This window comes from Chiloscyllium punctatum, chromosome 13 (assembly GCF_047496795.1).
Source record: "Chiloscyllium punctatum isolate Juve2018m chromosome 13, sChiPun1.3, whole genome shotgun sequence".
In the NCBI taxonomy this organism is placed as follows: domain Eukaryota; kingdom Metazoa; phylum Chordata; class Chondrichthyes; order Orectolobiformes; family Hemiscylliidae; genus Chiloscyllium; species Chiloscyllium punctatum.
This window is the reverse complement of record NC_092751.1, coordinates 79822712-79841657: the sequence shown is the minus strand read 5'-3', so window position 1 is coordinate 79841657 and position 18946 is coordinate 79822712. Positions and strand designations below refer to the sequence as shown.

Here is an 18946-nt window from a genome sequence, read left to right as displayed (position 1 = left end):
TAGATTAGTGCACTTGAGGTCCTACTTTTTAATTTTCTTCCTAACTCCCTGAAAGCTGCCTTCAGGACCTCTTCCCTCTTCCTCATTGGTGTAATGACATAGGAATAGCAAGTCAAACCAAATCAGCCTTACTGGTACTGGATTTGCAATACAGTGAAATTAAAGCATTCAATGGGCCTCAAAATTGCTCAATTGTTCTGACCTAGACTTTACAAATTACAGATCTGGGACGCCAAGTTTATAACTTAAACAGTAATTAGCAATTTATTGTTAAGAACATCATTTCAGTAGCTCACAGATGAACAGCAAAGCAATATAATTAATATTTATAAACTTGTTTGATCATAAACCCCCACTGTCAAATCGACACACAGACATATTTCAGGCATAAGTTTTAAAAAATTATAATTTGACAATTTGGTAACCATTTCAATGATGAATACTAGGCCTTTGTGAAATCCTGGGATTATGGATTGTACTGCAGGCATACAGGACTGTGCACCTTGTTTGAATTCTGAAGTCACTGGTTAATGCAACAGCTTCTGCAGATCTCTCTTGACCTTTCATTTATTTCTTACAGACTTGTGTTCTTTTCTCAGAACTTTTAACAAGTTGATAACTGGAGAATAATTAGTCAGAGCAAAACCAAAAACAGCTTCCAAAACAAAGCTGCCTCCTGACCAAAAAAAACCCCAGTCAGAGCCCATTGGTGGACTATTTGGACCGAAGAGTCTGTTTCCATATTGTATGACTCTATGACTGTCTTTACTTCTCTTCCTCCTTCAACATTCTCCCTGGCTGGCTAGCACCGCTCCTCCCTTGATCGATCAATTCCACTTCTAATCAGGTGCCAGTCCCTGAGCAGATGCTGAATCATCTACAGAATTCTGACAGCAGTAATTAATTTGCATTATCTTTCCAGGCCAGTTCCCAACAGCAAACATCAGACTTTTGTCCTCTCCTCTTTTTGGTACAGAGCTGCCATTCAGAGTTCACTTCTCAACCACAACCCATAGTTCCAAACCAAAAATGAGAAAAACTAAAAGAAAAGTAGTAATAGTCTCAACAGTTGGTGCCGATGTGGATGAGAACGTCTAGCTGGCCTCCACTGCACCCATCTCCCCCACCAACCCTATGCAGATGGATATCCTGACACTGCTCTGAGACATCCTTGACCCTGCAACCAGGGAGTGGGGGGGAACACTATCCTGGAGTCATGATACGATACGCAAATGCCTGGCTGATTCCCCGGTTATGGAATTACCCTACAATTCTCCCTGTCTATATCTGAAAAGCTCTTGGTGCCACAGATTGGTTCTGGTTCTGGCTGCACTCCTGTGAGGAACCACTGTTTTGACTAGTTTCCAAGATGGAATACCAATTAGTAAGCACAATAGACTCGGGGGACTCCTGCACTCGCTGCCTGGATCACTAAGACTGTATAGTAGTCACCCATTCCCTGTCCCTCTGTACACCTCCAATCTGTGGTGTGACCACCTCCCCATAGGTGCTTTCCATGTCCTCAGCCTCGTGGAAATTCACGGTGACTTCAGCCTCTGCTCACGTTCGGAAACCTGGAGTTCCAGCTCGTGACACTTCCTGCAGATACATTTATCTGGGCTGCACGGCGTGCCCATGACTTCACACATTCCCCAGGATGTGCAGTCCACTTGGCCCAGCTGAACTGCCAACCTGTGGCAGTTAGGGGCAGTGCGGTGGCTCAGTGGTTAGCACTGCTGCCGTACAGCACTGGGGACCTGGGTTTGATTCCAGTCTTGGGCGACTGTCTGTGTTGAGTTTGCATGTTCTCCCTGTGTCTGCGTGGGTGTGCTCTGGCTTCCTCCCACTGCAGGGATGTGCAGGCTAGGTTGGTTGGCCATGAGAAGTGCAGGGTGATAGGTTAGGGGATGGGTCTGGGTGCGATGCTCTTCGGAGGGTCTGTGTGGACTCAATGGTCCCAATGACCTGCTTCCACACTGTGGGGCTACTATTCTTCTATTAATCTAACCACAATTTATTGCCCTGAGAGTAACTATAGGTTAACTATTATTAACTATAATTATAAAACCTTACTGGTAATATTTCATTCGTATTAATTTTATTTTCCTTTGGTTTATTTTATTATTTTATTTTACTCTGATTTGATTTAACTTTAGTTTCCTTCTGCTCATGTTTCATACTGAAATCTATAATTACCATGTTAAATAAAAGCTAATACCTACTGAAAACTAAGCTTCCTGCAATCTTCATTCCCAGATATGACTAAACTAGGAACAGAAAAATCTCAGGCAGTAATATCATCTGGTGACTAGTCAGTTGGGAGATGAGGTGGCAGGAGTCCAGGCCAATAGTAATATTGTGTGTCTGTTATGTGTGTGTGTTTGTCTGTGTAGTCATGATTTGGAGGTGCCAATGTTGGACTGGGATGGACAAAGTTAAAAATCACACAACACCAGGTTATAGTCCAATAGGTTTATTTGGAAGCACTAGCTTTCGGAGTGCTGCTTACACATCCACCTGATGAAGGAGCAACACTCTGAAAACTAGTGTTTCTAAATAAACCTGTTGGGCTATAACCTAGTGTTGTGTGATTTTTAACTTTGTCTGTGCAGTGTGTGTCTTGTGAATGGTGTCTGCATGGCATGCCCTGTGAATGGACTTCCTGCAGTAATGTGAATGCTCCTGTTCTTGTAGAAAACCTGGGTAATGTGCAGCGGAGAGACCAGTGCCCCCGAGCTCCAGCAGCACGCAGCAGAGTCAGACGGGCTGCCACCTCAAGGCCAGAGCGGATCTGGCCCGGAGGAATTATTCCCTACGTCATCGGAGGAAACTTCACTGGTCAGTGCGAGTCAGGCAGACAGTCTGACTTCTCCAATCATACAGTGCTACAGGAGTGTTTTAGATTGGAAATACTTCATTGCTTAATGTCAGCATTAATCACAACCAGAGAAACCTTTGGAAACTGTTGGCATGTTTGATGTTCACAGTGGAGAGGAGGCTTCACGTTTAGTTCAAAAGAGTAGTGGAAGCTTTACTATGTATTTAACACCATGCAGTACCGTCCTGGGAGTGTTTGATGGAGACAGTGTAGTGGAAGATTTACTGTGTCTGATTGCATGCTGTCCCCATCCTGAGACTGTGTGATGGAGACAGCGTAGAGGTAAATTTACTTTCAATTTAAGAGTAGTGGGAGCTTTACTGTGTATCTAGCATTATGCTGTTTCAGTCCAGGGAGTCTTTGATGGGGACCATGTAGAGGCACCTTTACTTCCAGTTTAAAGAGTAGTGGGAGCTTCAGTCTGTATGTCACACTGTGCTGTACCGATCCTGGGAGTTCTTGATGGAGACGGTGTAGAGAGAGAGTTTCACTCAGTACCTAATCCCATGCTGCCCTTGTCTGAGGATGGTTTGGTATTGTACAAACAAAACAGCACTGTACTCTGCCAAGTTGTCTCATGCTCAGCCAGAGAAGCCTGTTCCCCCTCACCTGTATGACTTCTTCAATATCCTTCAGCAGCCCTTTTGGGATTGGGATCAGGTTAGAGTTAGGTTCCAATTGATAGTTTCAGGTAGTCCTTTTGCCTTTTGCCTCAGTGGAATATTTTGGAACATTTATGTGGACTCCAGTACAATCAAGAGGCAGGAGGGGGTGACACAGTGGCTCAATGGTTTAGCACTGCTGCCTCACAGTGCCAGGGACTCGGGTTCGATTCCAGCCTTGGGCAACTATTTGTGCGGTGTTTGCACATTCTCCCCATGTCCGAGTGGGTTTCCTCCTGGTGCTCCGGTTTCTTCCCTCAGTCCAAAGATGTGTAGATTAGGTAAATTGACCATGCTAAATTGCCCCATAGTGTTCAGGGATGTGTAGGTTAGGTGCATTAGTCAGGGGTAAAATGTAGAGTAGTGGGGTAGGAGAATGATTCTGGGTGGGTTACTCTTCAGAGGGTCTGTGCAGACTTGTTGGGCTGAAGGGCCTGTTTCCATACTGTAGTAATTTGATGGTTCTATGGGTGACAGCAATGTTATTAACATGAGGCTTATATGGTGTACACACAGTGATAGAATAGTTTACAGATTCAGTTTCAGCTTGATATTGCTTAAATCTTCAACAGTTAGAATAGTGCTCAGGAGCACAATTGGACAGACAGGGCCACTCGTGTTTTTACGACAATCAAAGGTGCAGCGTACTCTCTAACTGAGGAGTTTACTGTGATGGGATGTCATTGATTTGACTGTTTGCTGTGTATGTAGTCTGGACTAAATGGTTGTTTTGTTTGAAATGGTTCAGGAACCCAGAGAGCTATATTTAAACAAGCCATGAGACACTGGGAGAAGTTCACTTGTGTCACGTTTGTGGAACGAACCAATGAAGAAAGTTTTGTCGTTTTTACCTATCGGCCGTGCGGGTAAGTAAACTTAGTCAGATGTTTATGAAGAATAAGGGTTATTAGTTACCATGAAGCCACCAGCTCACCTTGAGGTGCGGTCGGAAAAGGAGAGGGTACATCCAGTCAGACGGATCCCTGAGAAAATAGTCAGTTATTTGCCAGAACGTTCAATCCAGCACCAAGATGCAACTTAGCTGCTGGTGAGAGAGGCCAAAGAGTTCCTTCCTGTGCGCCTGCAATCTCACTTCCTCCTCACCTTGAGGTGGCTGTAGTGGGGAAGGAAGAGACTGTCACACTTCTCCTTTTGGAATGTGCTTTGGCAAAGGTCTGTGGAAAGATACAGTGGTTTTTATCGATGTAACATTTGACTCTGTGCTCTAGTAGCTGTTCCAGGGATGTAATTGGAGATAGACCTCCACTGCACCTGGGACACCATGGACTTAGTGAAAGACATGCTTTAATTTTCCTAAAACTTACTGGTCTTTGAGTGTAATAAGGCATTTGTTAAGGTTCCCCATGGTAAACTAATGGAGAAAGTGAAGTCACATGGTGTGCAGGCTGTTCTAGCTAGGTGGATAAAGATCTGGTTGAGCAACAGGAGACAGAGAGTAGTAGTTGAAGGGAATTTCTTGAAATGGAGAAAGGTGACTAGTGGTGTTCCACAGAAATCAGTGCTGGGGCCACTGTTATAGAGTCATAGAGATGGACAGTATAGAAACAGACCCTTCAGTCCAACCCATCCATGCCGATCAGACACCCGAACCCAATCTAGTCCCACCTGCCAGCACCTGGCCCATATCCCTCCAAACCCTTCCTATTCATATACCCATCCAAATGCCTCTTAAATGTTGTAATTGTACCAGCCTCCACCACATCCTCTGGCAGCTCATTCCATGCCTGTACTACTCTGTGTGTAGAAGTTGCCCCGTAGGTCTCTTTTATATCTTTCCCCTCTCACCCTGAACCTATGCCCTCTAGTTTTGGACTCCGCAGGGAAAAGACTTTCCTATTTATCCTATCCGTGCCCCTCGTAATTTTGTAAACCTCTATAAGGTCACCCCTCAGCTTCCAACGCTCCAGGGAAAACAGCCCCAGCCTATTCAGACCCTCCCTATATCTCCAAACCTCCAACCCTGGCAACACCCTTGTAGATCTTTTCTGAACCCTTTCAAGTTTCACAACATCCTTATGATAGGAAGGAGACCAGAATTGCATGCAATATTCCAACAGTGGCCTATAACTAATATCCTGTACAGCTGCAACATGACCTCCCAACTCCTGTACTCAATACTCTGACCAATAAAGGAAAGCATACCAAACACCTTCTTCACTATCCTATCTACCTGAGACTCTGCTTTCAAGGAGCTATGAACCTGCACTCCAAGGTCTCTTTCTTCAGCAACACTCCCTAGGACCTTATCATTAAGTATATAAGTCCTGCTAAGATTTGCTTTCCCAAAATGCAGCACCTCACATTAATCTGAATGAAACTGCATCTGCCACTTCTCAGCCCATTGGCCCATCTGATCAAGATCCTGTTGTAATCTGAGGTAGCCCTTTTTGCTGTCCACTACACCTCCAATTTTGGTGTCATCTGCAAACTTACTAACTGTACCTCTTATGCTGGCATCCAAATCATTTATGTAAATGACAAAAGGTAGAGGACACAGCACCGATCCTTGTGGCACTCCACTGGTCACAGGCCTCCAGTCTGAAAAACAACCCTCCACCCACCACCCTCTGTCTTCTACCTTTGAGCCAGTTCTGTATCCAAATGGCTAGTTCTCCCTGTATTCCATGAGATCTAACCTTGCTAATCAGTCTCTCATGGGGAACCTTGTCGAATGCCTTACTCAAGTCCATATAAATCACATCTACCGTTCTGACCTTATCAATCCTCTTTGTTACTTCTTCAAAAAAACTCAATCAAGTTTGTGAGACATGATTTCCCACACATAAAGCCACGTTGACTATCCCGAATCAGTCCTTGCCTTTCCAAATACATGTACATCCTGTCCCTCAGGATTTCCTCCAACATCTTGCCCACCACCGAGGTTAGGCTCATCGGTCTATAGTTCCCTGGCTTGTCTTTACCGCCCTTCTTAAACAGTGGCACCACATTTTCCAACCTCCAGTCTTCCAGCACCTCACCTGTGACTATCGATGATACAAATATCTCAGCAAGAGGTCCAGCAATCACTTCTCTAGCTTCCCACAGAGTTCTCGGGTACACCTGATCAGGTCCTGGGGATTTATCCACCTTTATGCATTTCAAGACATCCAGCACTTCCTCCTCTGCAATCTGGACATTTTGCAAGATGTCACTGTCTATTTCCCTCCAGTCTATATCTTCCATATCCTTTTCCACTGTAAATACTGATGCAAAATACTCATTTAATATCTCCCCCACTTTCTGCGGCTCCACACAAAGGCCGCCTTGCTGATCTTTGAGGGGCCCTATTCTCTCCCTAGTTACCCTTTTGTCCTTAATGTTTTTGTAAAAACCCTTTGGATTCTCCTTAATTCTATTTGCCAAAGCTATCTCATGTCCCCGTTTTGTCCTCCTGATTTCCCTCTTAAGTATACTCCTACTGCCTTTATACTCTTCTAAGGATTCACTCGATCTATCCTGTCTATACCTTACATATGCTTCCTTCTTTTTCTTAATCAAACCCTCAATTTCTTTAGTCATCCAGCATTCCCTATACCTACCAGCCTTCCCTTTCACCCTGACAGGAATATACTTTTTCTGGATTCTCGATATCTCATTTCTGAAGGCTTCCCATTTTCCAGCCGTCCCTTTACCTGCGAACATCTGCCCCATTCAGCTTTTGAAAGTTCTTGCCTAATACCATCAAAATTGGCCTTCCTCCAATTTAGAACTTCAACTTTTTGATCTGGTCTATCCTTTTCCATCACTATTTTAAATCTAATAGAATTATGGTCGCTGGCCCCAAAGTGCTCCCCACTGACACCTCAGTCACCTGCCCTGCCTTATTTCCCAAGAGTAGGTCAAAATTTGTACTTTTTCTCTACTAGGTACATCCACATACTGAATCAGAAAATTGTCTTGTATGCACTTAAGAAATTACTCTCCATCTAAACCCTTAACACTATGGCAGTCCCAGTCTATGTTTGGAAAGTTAAAATCCCCTACCATAACCACCCTATTATTCTTACAGATAGCTGAGATCTCCTTACAAGTTTGTTTCTCAATTTCCCTCTGACTATTAGGGGGTCTATAATACAATCCCAATAAGGTGATCATCCGTTTCTTATTTCTCAGTTCCACCCAAATAACTTCCCTGGATGTATTTCCGGGAATATCCTCCCTCAGCACAGCTGTAATGCTATCCCTTATCAAAAATGCCACTCCCTCTCCTCTCTTGCCTCCCTTTCTATCCTTCCTGTAGCATTTGTATCCTGGAACATTAAGCTGCCAGTCCTGCCCATCCCTGAGCCATGTTTTGGTAATTGCTATGATATCCCAGTCCCATGTTCGTAACCATGCCCTGAGTTCCTCTGCCTTCCCTGTTAGGCCCCTTGCATTGAAGTAAATGCAGTTTAATTTACTAGTCCTACCTTGTCCCTGCCTGCCCTGACTGTCTGACCCGTTTCTGTTCTCAGCTGTACCAGTCTCAGATTGATCTCTTTCCTCACTATCTCCCTGGGTCCCCACCCCAGCTTACTAGTTTAAACCCTCCCGAGCAGCTCTAGCAAATTTCCCTGCCATTGCTTGTGATATACATAAATGATCTAGAAGAGGGCACTGTTGGTATGATCAGCAAGTTTGCAGATGACACGAAGATTGGTGGAGTAGCAGAAACCATAAGGAACTGTCAAAGAATATGAGGAGGATATAGATAGACTGGAGAATTGGGTGGAGAAGTGGCAGATGGAGTTCAATCCAGACAAATGTGAGGTAATGCATTTTGGGAAGTCTAATTCTAGAGCGAATTATGCAGTAAACAGAAGAGCCTTGGGAAAAGTTGATGAGCAGAGAGACCTGGGAGTTCAGGTCCATTGTACCCTGAAGGTTGCTGCACAGGTGGATAGAGTGGTCAAAAGGCATATGGTATGCTTGCCTTTATCGGACGGGGTATTGAGTATAAGAGCTGGCAGGTCATGTTAAAATTGTACAAGACATTGGTTTGGCTGCATTTAAAATACCGTGTTTCGTTCTGGTCGCCACATTACCAAAAGGATGTGGACGCTTTGGAGAGGGTGCAAAGAAAGTTTATGAGGATGTTGCCTGGTATGGAAGGTGCTAGTTATGAAGAGAGGTTGAGGAGGTTAGGATTGTTTTCATTAGAAAAAAGGAAATTGAGGTCTACAAAATCACGAAGGGTATAGACAGGGTAGATAGAGATAAGCTTTTTCCCAGGGTGAAGGATTCAATAACGAGAGGTCATGCTTTCAAGGTGAGAGGTAAAAAGTTTAAGGGGGAGACAAGCGGTAAGTACTTTACACAGAGGGTGGTAGGTGCCTGGAACACGTTGCCAGCAGAGGTGGTAGAGTCAGGCACGGTAGATTCATTTAAGATGTGTCTGGAGAGATGCATGAGGAGGTGGGAGCAGAGGGATACAGATGCTTAGGAATTGGGCGATAGGTTTAGACAGAGGATTTGGATCGGCCTCAGGCTTGGAGGGCTGAAGGGCCTGTTCCTGGGCTGTAAATTGTCTTTGTTCTTTGTTCTTTGCAATGAGTCAACATTGACTTACTTTCAGCCTGGCACATTCCAAAATCCAGGAATACTGACTGAAGGATACAGTAAAGCTTAGGGCACTCACGGCAGAACTGCATTGCTGGAAGTCCACTAAGGTGAAGGATGGCCTAAACATCCCTGATCGTGAACCCCTCATTATAGAATTGACATGCCATTGCACTTGGATTGCAGAACCTCAAAGTGCTAGACACTGTATGGTCACAGTGTACTTTCAGTCATGAACTGCTGCAGAACTCTTTTTAAAACAAAAATATCAAAGTATAATTTTGTAAAACACACCCCATGAATGAGTGAAGAATGAATCCCATTCGGACCACTCCCAGAATGGCTGGATGGATAATTTGCCAAACTGCTTTATACCGACAGAGACCTTGCTCAGATTGCATCCTTGCCCATTTGCTGCAGTTGGCAGCTGAACTCTGAGATGCCAGGCTGTGAGGTGAAGCTGCAGTGTTGGGTATGAACCAGACTGGAACTGCAGCAAAACACTGGTATAGAGCTGCCCCATCCCTTCAGGTTCGGTAAAAGGTCCTGTGATACTGATTTAAAAAGCAGGGGATTTCTCCCTCTGTCCTTCCAACATTTACCACTGTCACAAGGAAACATCATTACCTCATTCATAGAATCATAGAATCCCTACAGTTTGAAAACAGCCCAATAAATCCACTCCAAAGTGGACCTCCAAAGAGTATACCACCCAGGCCCATTCCCCTACCCAATTACTCTTCATTTACCTCTAACTAATGCACCTAACCTACACATCCCTGAACACTATAGGCAATTTAAACCATAGAAGCCCTAATTGTGGAATCAGGTCAGTTGGCCCAACAAGTCCAACACCGACCATCTGAACAGTATCCCATCTGGACCCATCCCCTTACCCTATAATTCTGATGAATAATGCACCAAACCTAGACATCCTGACCACTACGGGCAATTTAGCATGGCCAATTCACCTGATCTGCACATCTTTGGACTGTGGGAGGAAACCGGAGCACCTGGAGGAAACCCACGCAGACACGGGGAGAATGTGCAAACTCCACACAGACAGCCGCTCGAGGCTGGAATCGAACGTGGGACCCTGACGCTGTGAGCCACCATGCTGCCCTTTCATTTAGCATGGCCAATTCACCTCACTTGCACATCATTGTTGTTTTATTGTAAATCTATTGTCCGTATTACAACATGACACACTTGTAACATTTGCATTGGCTTTGAGGTGGTGCTGGATCAATGCAAGTCATTTTGAATATCTGATTGCAAAGTTGCACCCAGAGCACTGTTGCCCCGATCAACATTACTCCCAGATTATTTACTTCATGTACAGTTTGTGGGATTTTCTGTGGAACCTGATTGTCACATTTCCTGCCTCACAATAGTAAGCGTGTTTCCCAAGTGTTGCATTGGCTGTGACAGAGTGGCACATGGTGGCTGTGTAAATGCAGGTGTTTTTGGTGGGGACAGGGTGGAGCGAGATACACTGAGTGACGGTCCAGCATCATACAGGGGTTTGTTCTGGTTCAGTGGGTGGACTGAAGCTGCGTTGTGCTTCCAGGTGCTGTTCATACGTGGGTCGCCGCGGGGGCGGTCCACAGGCCATCTCCATCGGCAAAAACTGCGATAAGTTCGGGATTGTCGTTCACGAGTTGGGACATGTGATCGGATTCTGGCACGAGCATACCCGGCCGGACAGAGATGCCCACGTCAGCATTATCCGAGAAAATATACAGCCAGGTAATACCCTCCTCTCAGAGACTGTGTGTGTGTCTGCATCGGCGTGTAAATTAGATTACTTACAATGTGGAAGCAGGCCCTACGGCCCAACAAGTCCACACCGACCTACCGAAGCGCAACCCACCCATACCCCTACATTTACCCCTTCACCTAACACTACAGGCAATTTAGCATGGCCAATTCACCTGACCTACACATCTTTGGACTGTGGGAGGAAACCCACGCAGACACTGGGAGAATGTGCAAACTCCACACAGTCAGTCGCCTGAGGCGGGAATTGAACCCGGGTCTCCGGCGCTGTGAGGCATTAGTGCTAACCACTGTGCCACCGTGCCACCCACACGTGTGTGTCCCTGTGTATGTGTGTCTATGTGCCCTCTTGATACAGGAGTTTGAGAGTTGGGAGTGCTATGAGACGGAAGCCTGGAATGTTGGGGTACTGGGAAGGTGGTGGTAGAGGTGAGGAATACCCTGTATTGGCAGAGAAGCCCAGGTCTGCTTCAGGAGCATTACCTGATCAAATTACCCAGGCATGCTGCCCCAAAGGAGGAGGAGAGAGGTGGAGAGGTTTACAGATGAATTTACAAGTTTGAGACCTCGACTGCTGAAGGCCTGGATGCCACTGATGGACTGATTGAAATTGGGAATGTTCAAGATATGAGAATTGGAAGAATGCAGAGGTTGTTGAGGATTGTAGGGCACCATTCGGAGATAGGTCTTTCTATCTTCCCTACACCTGTCCTCCTCAAATTCCTCCATTAAGAATATCATTAAAACCTACAGTTTTTGATCTGACCCAAGATCTCATCATGTGCTTCAAATTGTTTGTTGATTTTGAGTGTTCCTGTGAAGCACTTTGTAATGTTTTATTACATTGATGGTGCTAGGAGTTGTGGTCGGCAGAATTTCCAGTGACAGGGATGCTGGACTTAGCCCATCGAGGAATTTGAAATCAAGAGCGAGAATTTTAAAATCCCATACACCATTCGTCTATGACACTGCATGACCTTCCTCAACTATTCCAGCTATCATCAAGGGTGGCATGGTGGCTCAGTGGTTAGCACTGCTGCCTCACAGTGTCAGAGACCTGTGTTCAATTCCCACCTCAGGTGATTTTCTGCGTGGAGTTTGCACATTCTCCCCGTGTGTGCGTGGGTTTTCTCCCACAGTCCAAAGATGTGCAGGTTGGGTGAATTGGCCATGCTAAATTGCCTGTAGTGTTCAGGGATGAGCAGGTTAGCCATGGGGAATATAGAGTAGGCGGGTTGAATTTTGGTGGGATGCTCTTCGGAGGGTCAGTCTGGACTCAATCAGCTGAATGACCTTCCTCCACACCAATAGGAATTCTATGATTTTCTTGAGTTCAGTGAAGTTTGTCAGACACCATTTCTCTTTAGGTAATCCATTTATTTACCAGTGTCATCCATATGTTAGCAATAGGACAAATGTTAATTGGCATTGGGCTAGTTGACCCGTAGTCACCTGAAATATCCTTATCTGCGTCTTGTGGTTTTATGCAGTCTCTTCGTTACAGTCTCCTTATACGGTACTAAAACTCTGCCCTTCAAAGATTTGCTAAATCTTGCTGAGAGTGATTGGTGCCTACATTTTATTTTTCAGTCTAAAACAAGAATAATACCCGTGATGCATTTGCAGTCTAGCCAACTTTGGAAAGATCCCAGCATGCCTTCTGATTTCAGTCAGGTTTACTGCCTTCTGTGTTCCTTCATCTGTTTGTTAAATTTTGCTCATTTCCCAAGTTCAATGCTACACCCAATGCACTGTTCACCCAACAGGGTTCTTGGTCCACAAGTCTTACGCGAGAGGAGACACAGAGGCAACCATATCTATGATGTCAGTTCCAATCTTTGTACTGTTTTCAAATTCATTCTTTCACAGGTTGGGGGACACAGGTTAGACCAGTGTTCATTGTCTATCCTTAGTTACCCTTGAGAAGGTGATGGTGAGCTGTCTTCTTGAACCGGTGCAGTCCATGTGCCATAGGCAGACTCGCAATGCCTTTACGGAAGGAATTCCAGGATCTTGACCCAGCGCCACTGAAGGAATGGCAACAAGTTTTCAAGTCACGACAACGTCTTCCTCATTATCCTAATGCTAAATGAGTTAATCCCAGCAGTGAGCAGCCATGAGATGTGACTGAGAGTTTCTGCTCCTGATCCATCATTCCTTCCTTCTGGAGACAGTGTGGGTGTAGGTCTTGGGTCAGCTAAATCCAGGCTCTGCTCTTAATAATCTTGCGCTAACTTTGTCAACTGCCCTTCCCAGCATGAAACATCATCAGTCTGCAATGTGGGCCTTTGAATAGGTTTATAGTGTTGCAGTCCCAACTCCGATCCTGTGTGAGTTACAGAATGGTCTCACAGCAGGATAGTACTGTATCTCCATTCTCTGCTCAAGGACAGCAACAGGTTCTGACATGGGATCAGTGACCTTCTCCCCACACCGGGCCAGATTACATCCGGAGTAATCCAGCCAGCACCATTTTGACAGGAGCCTCCCTCTCTCCAGCTATCCAAAGACCTGCCCAATTCAGGCAGTTGTCTCTTTATTATATCGTGGACGTTGAGGGATCTGCGAGGTAAGTAAGTGCCTGATTGGGAACAGCTTGGTGTGAAGGGGGACAATGCAGGAATAAGGCTGGAGAAGGCATGGAGCCTGGGATGGGGGCACTGAGCACTGGGTGAAGTCTGCTTACAGATAGGAGTCTACCAGAGTGGCTATTCCGGAATATGTTGTCATCAGTATCAAAAGACAAGAATAGAATTATTGAGAATCCACAGAAAACAGAGCTTAGAAGATGATAATGATGGTTTTTAAACACTAACAGCCCAAAGTGAGGGTGAAAAGGATCAAATTATGTCAACTACATCTTGGAGTAACATTTTAAGATGGCTTCCTTCATGTCTGTTAAATACATACAATATTAAGTTTTAATAAAATTGATTGTGGTTAATTCAATGGATTCCCAAATATCCTTTGGGCCACATCCCACCAAAATATCCTGAACTCAGCAAAAATAATCCCATTTTCTCCTCGCCCTGTTTTCAGAGGAATGGGAGAGGAATGGCCTGAGCACAGGGCTTCTTTAGAGAACTTTAGGAGGCAGCTTTGTCCCAACACACTCCTTTCTTCATCAATCATATTCCAATGGGCTCTTGCTGTGCATTGTGCATGAACCAACAACGGGTCTTGGGCAGATTTCTGATGGACTGCCAAAGGGTTCAGAATGGGTTAGACTGGATCACTTCAGGGTCTGGGTGTGCTACATATGATCCCTACAGTGTGGACACAGGGCCATTGAGTCCACACCGAACCTATGAAGCATCCAGACCCACCCACATCCCCTATTCCTGTGCCCCTGCGTTTCATGGCTAACCCACCTAGCCTGCATCTCCCTGGACACTATGGCAATTTATCATAGAATCCCTACAGTATGGAAACGAGTCATTTGGCCCAACAAGCCCACACCAACCCTCCAAAGAGTAACCCACCCAGACCCATTTGCAACCCAATGCTCTACATTTCCCCTGACTAATGCACCTAGCTTACTCATCCCTGGACACTATGGGCAATTTACTGGATTAGTGGTGCTGGAAGAGCACAGCAGTTCAGGCAGCATCCAACGAGCAGCGAAATCAACGTTTCGGGCAAAAGCCCTTCATCAGGAATAAAGGCAGTGAGCGGCTCACTGCCTTTATTCCTGATGAAGGGCTTTTGCCCGAAACGTTGATTTCGCTGCTCGTTGGATGCTGCCTGAACTGCTGTGCTCTTCCAGCACCACTAATCCAGTATTTGATTTTCAGCATCTGCAGTCATTGTTTTTACCACTATGGGCAATTTAGCATGGTCAAGTCACCTAACCTGCACATCTTTGGACTGTGGGAGGAAACCAGAGCGCCCAGAGGAATGACGCGTAAACACTGGGAGAATGTGCAAACTCCACGCAGACAGTTGCCCCAGGGTGGAATTGAACCCGGGTCCCTAGCGCTGAGGCAACTGTGCTAACCACTAAGTCACCATGCCGCCCCCAATAAACTAAGGACAAAGGGTAAAGCTGAGCTGGTAAGTGTTGATGAAATAAAGAAGTTTGAATGCACTCTGACCGATATATTCTGCTGGTAATTGTTGGAAAAGAAAACCAAGCCCAGTCATTGGGGCTCCAAACTGAGTGTCAGGCTCTGACAAAGGAGCAGCCTGTCTCCCTGACAACACGTTTTCCATTGAATTGCACCATACGAACGACATGAGAAATGAATGTCTTACACTGTTCATTTTTTAATGAAATTTTCAGTCAACTTTCATTGGTAAGCTGCCCTCTTGCAAAATGTTTGCTTTCCAAAATTACCTCAATAACTTGGTGAGTTTATTTGAATTGCCTGTTTAGACTGGTCAGAACAGTTGGACGAATTGCTGATTTATTTTTGTGCGGCTTATTTGCAAAATGATCAAGCTACTGAGTAACTGGATATCAAAAGGCCGGTGAATGGGTATATAATGTGGCCCTGTCAGTCACGGTCCTTTGGAAAATAGGCAAGCCTTCAAACGTGCACCTTTGACAAAATCTGAGATTGCAGTTCGCAGTGATGCCTCCCCCTCGTCTCACAATAATGCTGGTTGTTGTTGTACCACAGGGCAGGAGTACAACTTCCTGAAGATGGAGCCTGCCGAGGTCAATTCCTTAGGGGAGACGTATGACTTTGACAGCATTATGCACTATGCTAGGAACACCTTCTCCAGGTTGGACTTCAAGGTTCTGTCAATTTAGTTCTTCACATGCTTCCTGTAACAAGTCATGGTTGAATGATCACTCACTGAGCTGTTACTGAGTCTCCTTGATTTGATTTTCCTCTTTCCTTTCATTGGGTTCCCAGTTACTTCCTCTTTTCTTTTTTTCTCTCTATCTTTTACCTTCTCTTTCTCTCTCTCTCTCTCTTTTTCATTAGATACAGGAATAGAATTAGGCTATTCAGCCCAATGAATGTGCTCCACCATTCTATCATGGCTGATATGATTCTCAACTTTATTCTCCTGCCTTCTCCCCATAACCCTTGGTCTCTTTACAAATATATATCTCTTAAATACACTCAATGACTTGGCCTCCACGGCCTTTTGCACAGCAATGAGTTTCATAGATTCACCACCCTCTGGCTGAAGAAACTCCTCATCTTGGTTCTGAGGCTGTGCCCTCAGGTCCTAGTCTCTAGGAGAGCTCTTCTCCACACCGACTCTATTCAGGTATGTCAATATTCTGTAAGTTCCAATCCCCTGTTATCCTTCTAAGCTCCATTGGGTTCAGACCCAGAGTCCTCAACCGCTCCTCATATGACAAACTCTTCATCTCCGGGACCATTCTTGCAAACTTCCCCTGGACCCCCTCTAATGCCAGTACCTCCTTCCTTAGATACAGAGCTCACAATACTCCAAATGCGGTCTGATCTGAGCATTATATAGGCTCAGCAGTGCATCTCTGCTCTTACATTCAGCCCTCTTGAAATTTGCCTTCCTAAGTGCCAGCTGAACCCACATGTTAACCTGAAGAGAATCCTGAATTAGTACTCCCAAATCCCTTTGTGCTTCAGATTTCTGTTGTCTTTTCCCATTTAGAAAATGATCTACGCCTCTATCCTTTCTACCAAGGTGCATGACCTCACACTTTCCACACTGTATTCCATCTGTCACTTCTTTGCCCACTCTCGTAGTCTGTCCAAGTCCTTCTGCAGCCTCCCCAACTCTTCAACACTATCTGTCCCTTCACCTGTCTTTTTGTCACCTGCAAATTTAGCAACGATGCCCTCAGTTCTTTTGTCAAGATCATTAATGTATGACATGAATAATTGTAGTCCCAACTCTGACCCCTGCAGAACTCCACTAGCCACTGGCTGCCATCCTGAAAAAGACCCCTTTATTACCTCGCTGTCTTCTGCCAGTCAGCCAATCCTCAATCCATGCCAGTACCTTGTCCTTAACACTATGAGCTCTTACTATAGTTAGCAGCCTCCTGTGCGGCACCTTGCCAAATCCAAATAGATGACATCCACTAGCTCTCCTTTGTCTAACTTGCTCATGACCTCCCCTTGATGAAGCTGCGCTGGACTTCGTCCTATTGTACCATGCACTTTCAAGTGCTCTGCAATCTCATCCTTAATGATGGACTCCTTTTTGTCTCCTTCACTGTCTCTCCCCCCCTCTCTCTCTCTTGCCTCCCCTCTCTTAGGAGAGTCATGTTTACCCATTGCTCCCACCTAACTGCTGCCTCATCCTGAGGCTGCCTTGTTAAGGACAGCCATAAATTCCAGGCAGTGTCAGAAAAGATCCTGGTAAAGAACAAAGGATCTAGGGCAAGTGTAGATCATTCAGCCCTTTGAGCCTGATTCCACAAAGTCATGGATGGTCTGATTAGATTAGATTACATTACAGTGTGGAAACAGGCCCTTCGGCCCAACAAGTCCACACCGACCCGCCGAAGCGCAACCCACCCAGACCCCTACATCTATCCCTTATCTAACACTACAGGCAATTTAGCATGGCCAGTTCAACTGACCTGCACATCTTTGGACTGTGGGAGGAAACCGGAGCACCCGGAGGAAACCCACGCAGACACAGGGAGAACGTGCAAACTCCACACAGTCAGTCGCCTGAGGCGGGAATTGAACCCGGGTCTCTGGCGCTGTGAGGCAGCAGTGCTAACCACTGTGCCACCATGTCGCCCATGTCTGCTGCCTATCTGTCCCCCAACTCTGGCCACCCCATTCTGACTCCATTTTGCTAGCCTCCTGTGCTATCAGGCCTTGCAGCCCGTATAGACTGAGGCCTTGAGTAGCTGATCTGATTTGCAGGGTGTTGTATCTACCTGTAGGGTTCATTAACTGATTCTTAGCTGATTGTGATTGCTGTGTCAGCTTCTAACATATCTAACTTTCACAGGAAGAGAGGGAAAGGACAGGGAGACAGTGAGAGAAATAAAAACTGTGAGAGAAATAAAAACTGTGAGAGAATGATCGACCCAGAGCAGGATGGGGGAAACTGAAACAAATATTAATAATCTTCCTAAAGGATTAAAAATTTGGGAAATAGTTTGGTAATTCAGTGCAGTTTTCAAACACGATTCTGTCTCATCTACAGTGAGTTAGTCTAACACTGCCTGTTCCTTAACCAGGTTATGGACACCCAGCTCAGTGCTCGAGTTGCTTTTGCATTTGTCGACAGAATTCTGACTTGATTGCGACCAAGTCATTCTATTGTGATCACCCCACTGTTTCTCCCGCTGTCGTGTTCATGGTATGCTGCACTCTGTTTGTTCCAAAGGGGTGTTTTCTTGGACACCATCCTTCCTCGTAGAGATGAACATGGCATGAGGCCTCCCATTGGACAGAGAGTAAGACTGAGCAAAGGTGATATCGCCCAAGCCAAGAAGTTGTACCGATGTCCAGGTAACCTGACAAAAATCTAGCTCCTCCTCTTCAAAGTATTTGAGATTTAATTAGAAGAAAACATGAAGCATAAAATTTTGCATGTCCTTAATATGAATGTGACCCATGTGACCATGGTCTGGCTGTAGTCGAGAGTGTGGTGCTGGAAAAGCACAGCAGGTCAGGCAGCATCTGAGGAGCAGGAGAGTCGATGTTTCGGGCATAAGCCCTTCATCAGACATTCCTGATGAAGGGCTCTTGCCCGAAACGTCGACTCTCCTGCTCCTCGGATGCTGCCTGACCTGCTGTGCTTTTACAGCAACATACTTTTCGACTCTGACTCTGCAGCATCTGCAGTCCTCATTTTCTCTCTGTGATCGGGCTGTATCCAACCATTGCCCCGTGACTATCTTTTCAAAATGGAAACTACAGTGAACTAATGTGATTGTGAGTGTGGAAATATGGTGAGCAAGTGTGTGCAAATCTAGTGATCTAGTGCGTAAATATGTGCGCATAAACCTGACGAGTGAGCCTGTGCAATGCTGACATATTCTCGGGAACGTTCTTAGGCAGCCTAGTGAAACAGGGGATAGTCACTGAAGGAGTTGGATATGTTTAGCCTGTAGTTGGCAGTTTTCACAAAATGCTTGAGGAGTGTGAGTGATGGA

At 45.5% G+C, this 18946-nt stretch overlaps 1 protein-coding gene across 1 annotated transcript in view; it reads left to right on the top strand.

Moving 5' to 3' along the window:
* LOC140484563 (tolloid-like protein 2) overlaps positions 1–18946 on the top strand; it is a 174573-nt gene that overhangs the window by 61372 nt on the left and 94255 nt on the right. Inside the window, exons 3-7 of the mRNA XM_072582942.1 lie at positions 2695–2838; positions 4289–4406; positions 10670–10848; positions 15501–15606; positions 18175–18299. Of these exons, the coding sequence (XP_072439043.1) occupies positions 2695–2838; positions 4289–4406; positions 10670–10848; positions 15501–15606; positions 18175–18299 (672 nt within the window). The remainder of the gene's footprint in view (positions 1–2694; positions 2839–4288; positions 4407–10669; positions 10849–15500; positions 15607–18174; positions 18300–18946) is intronic.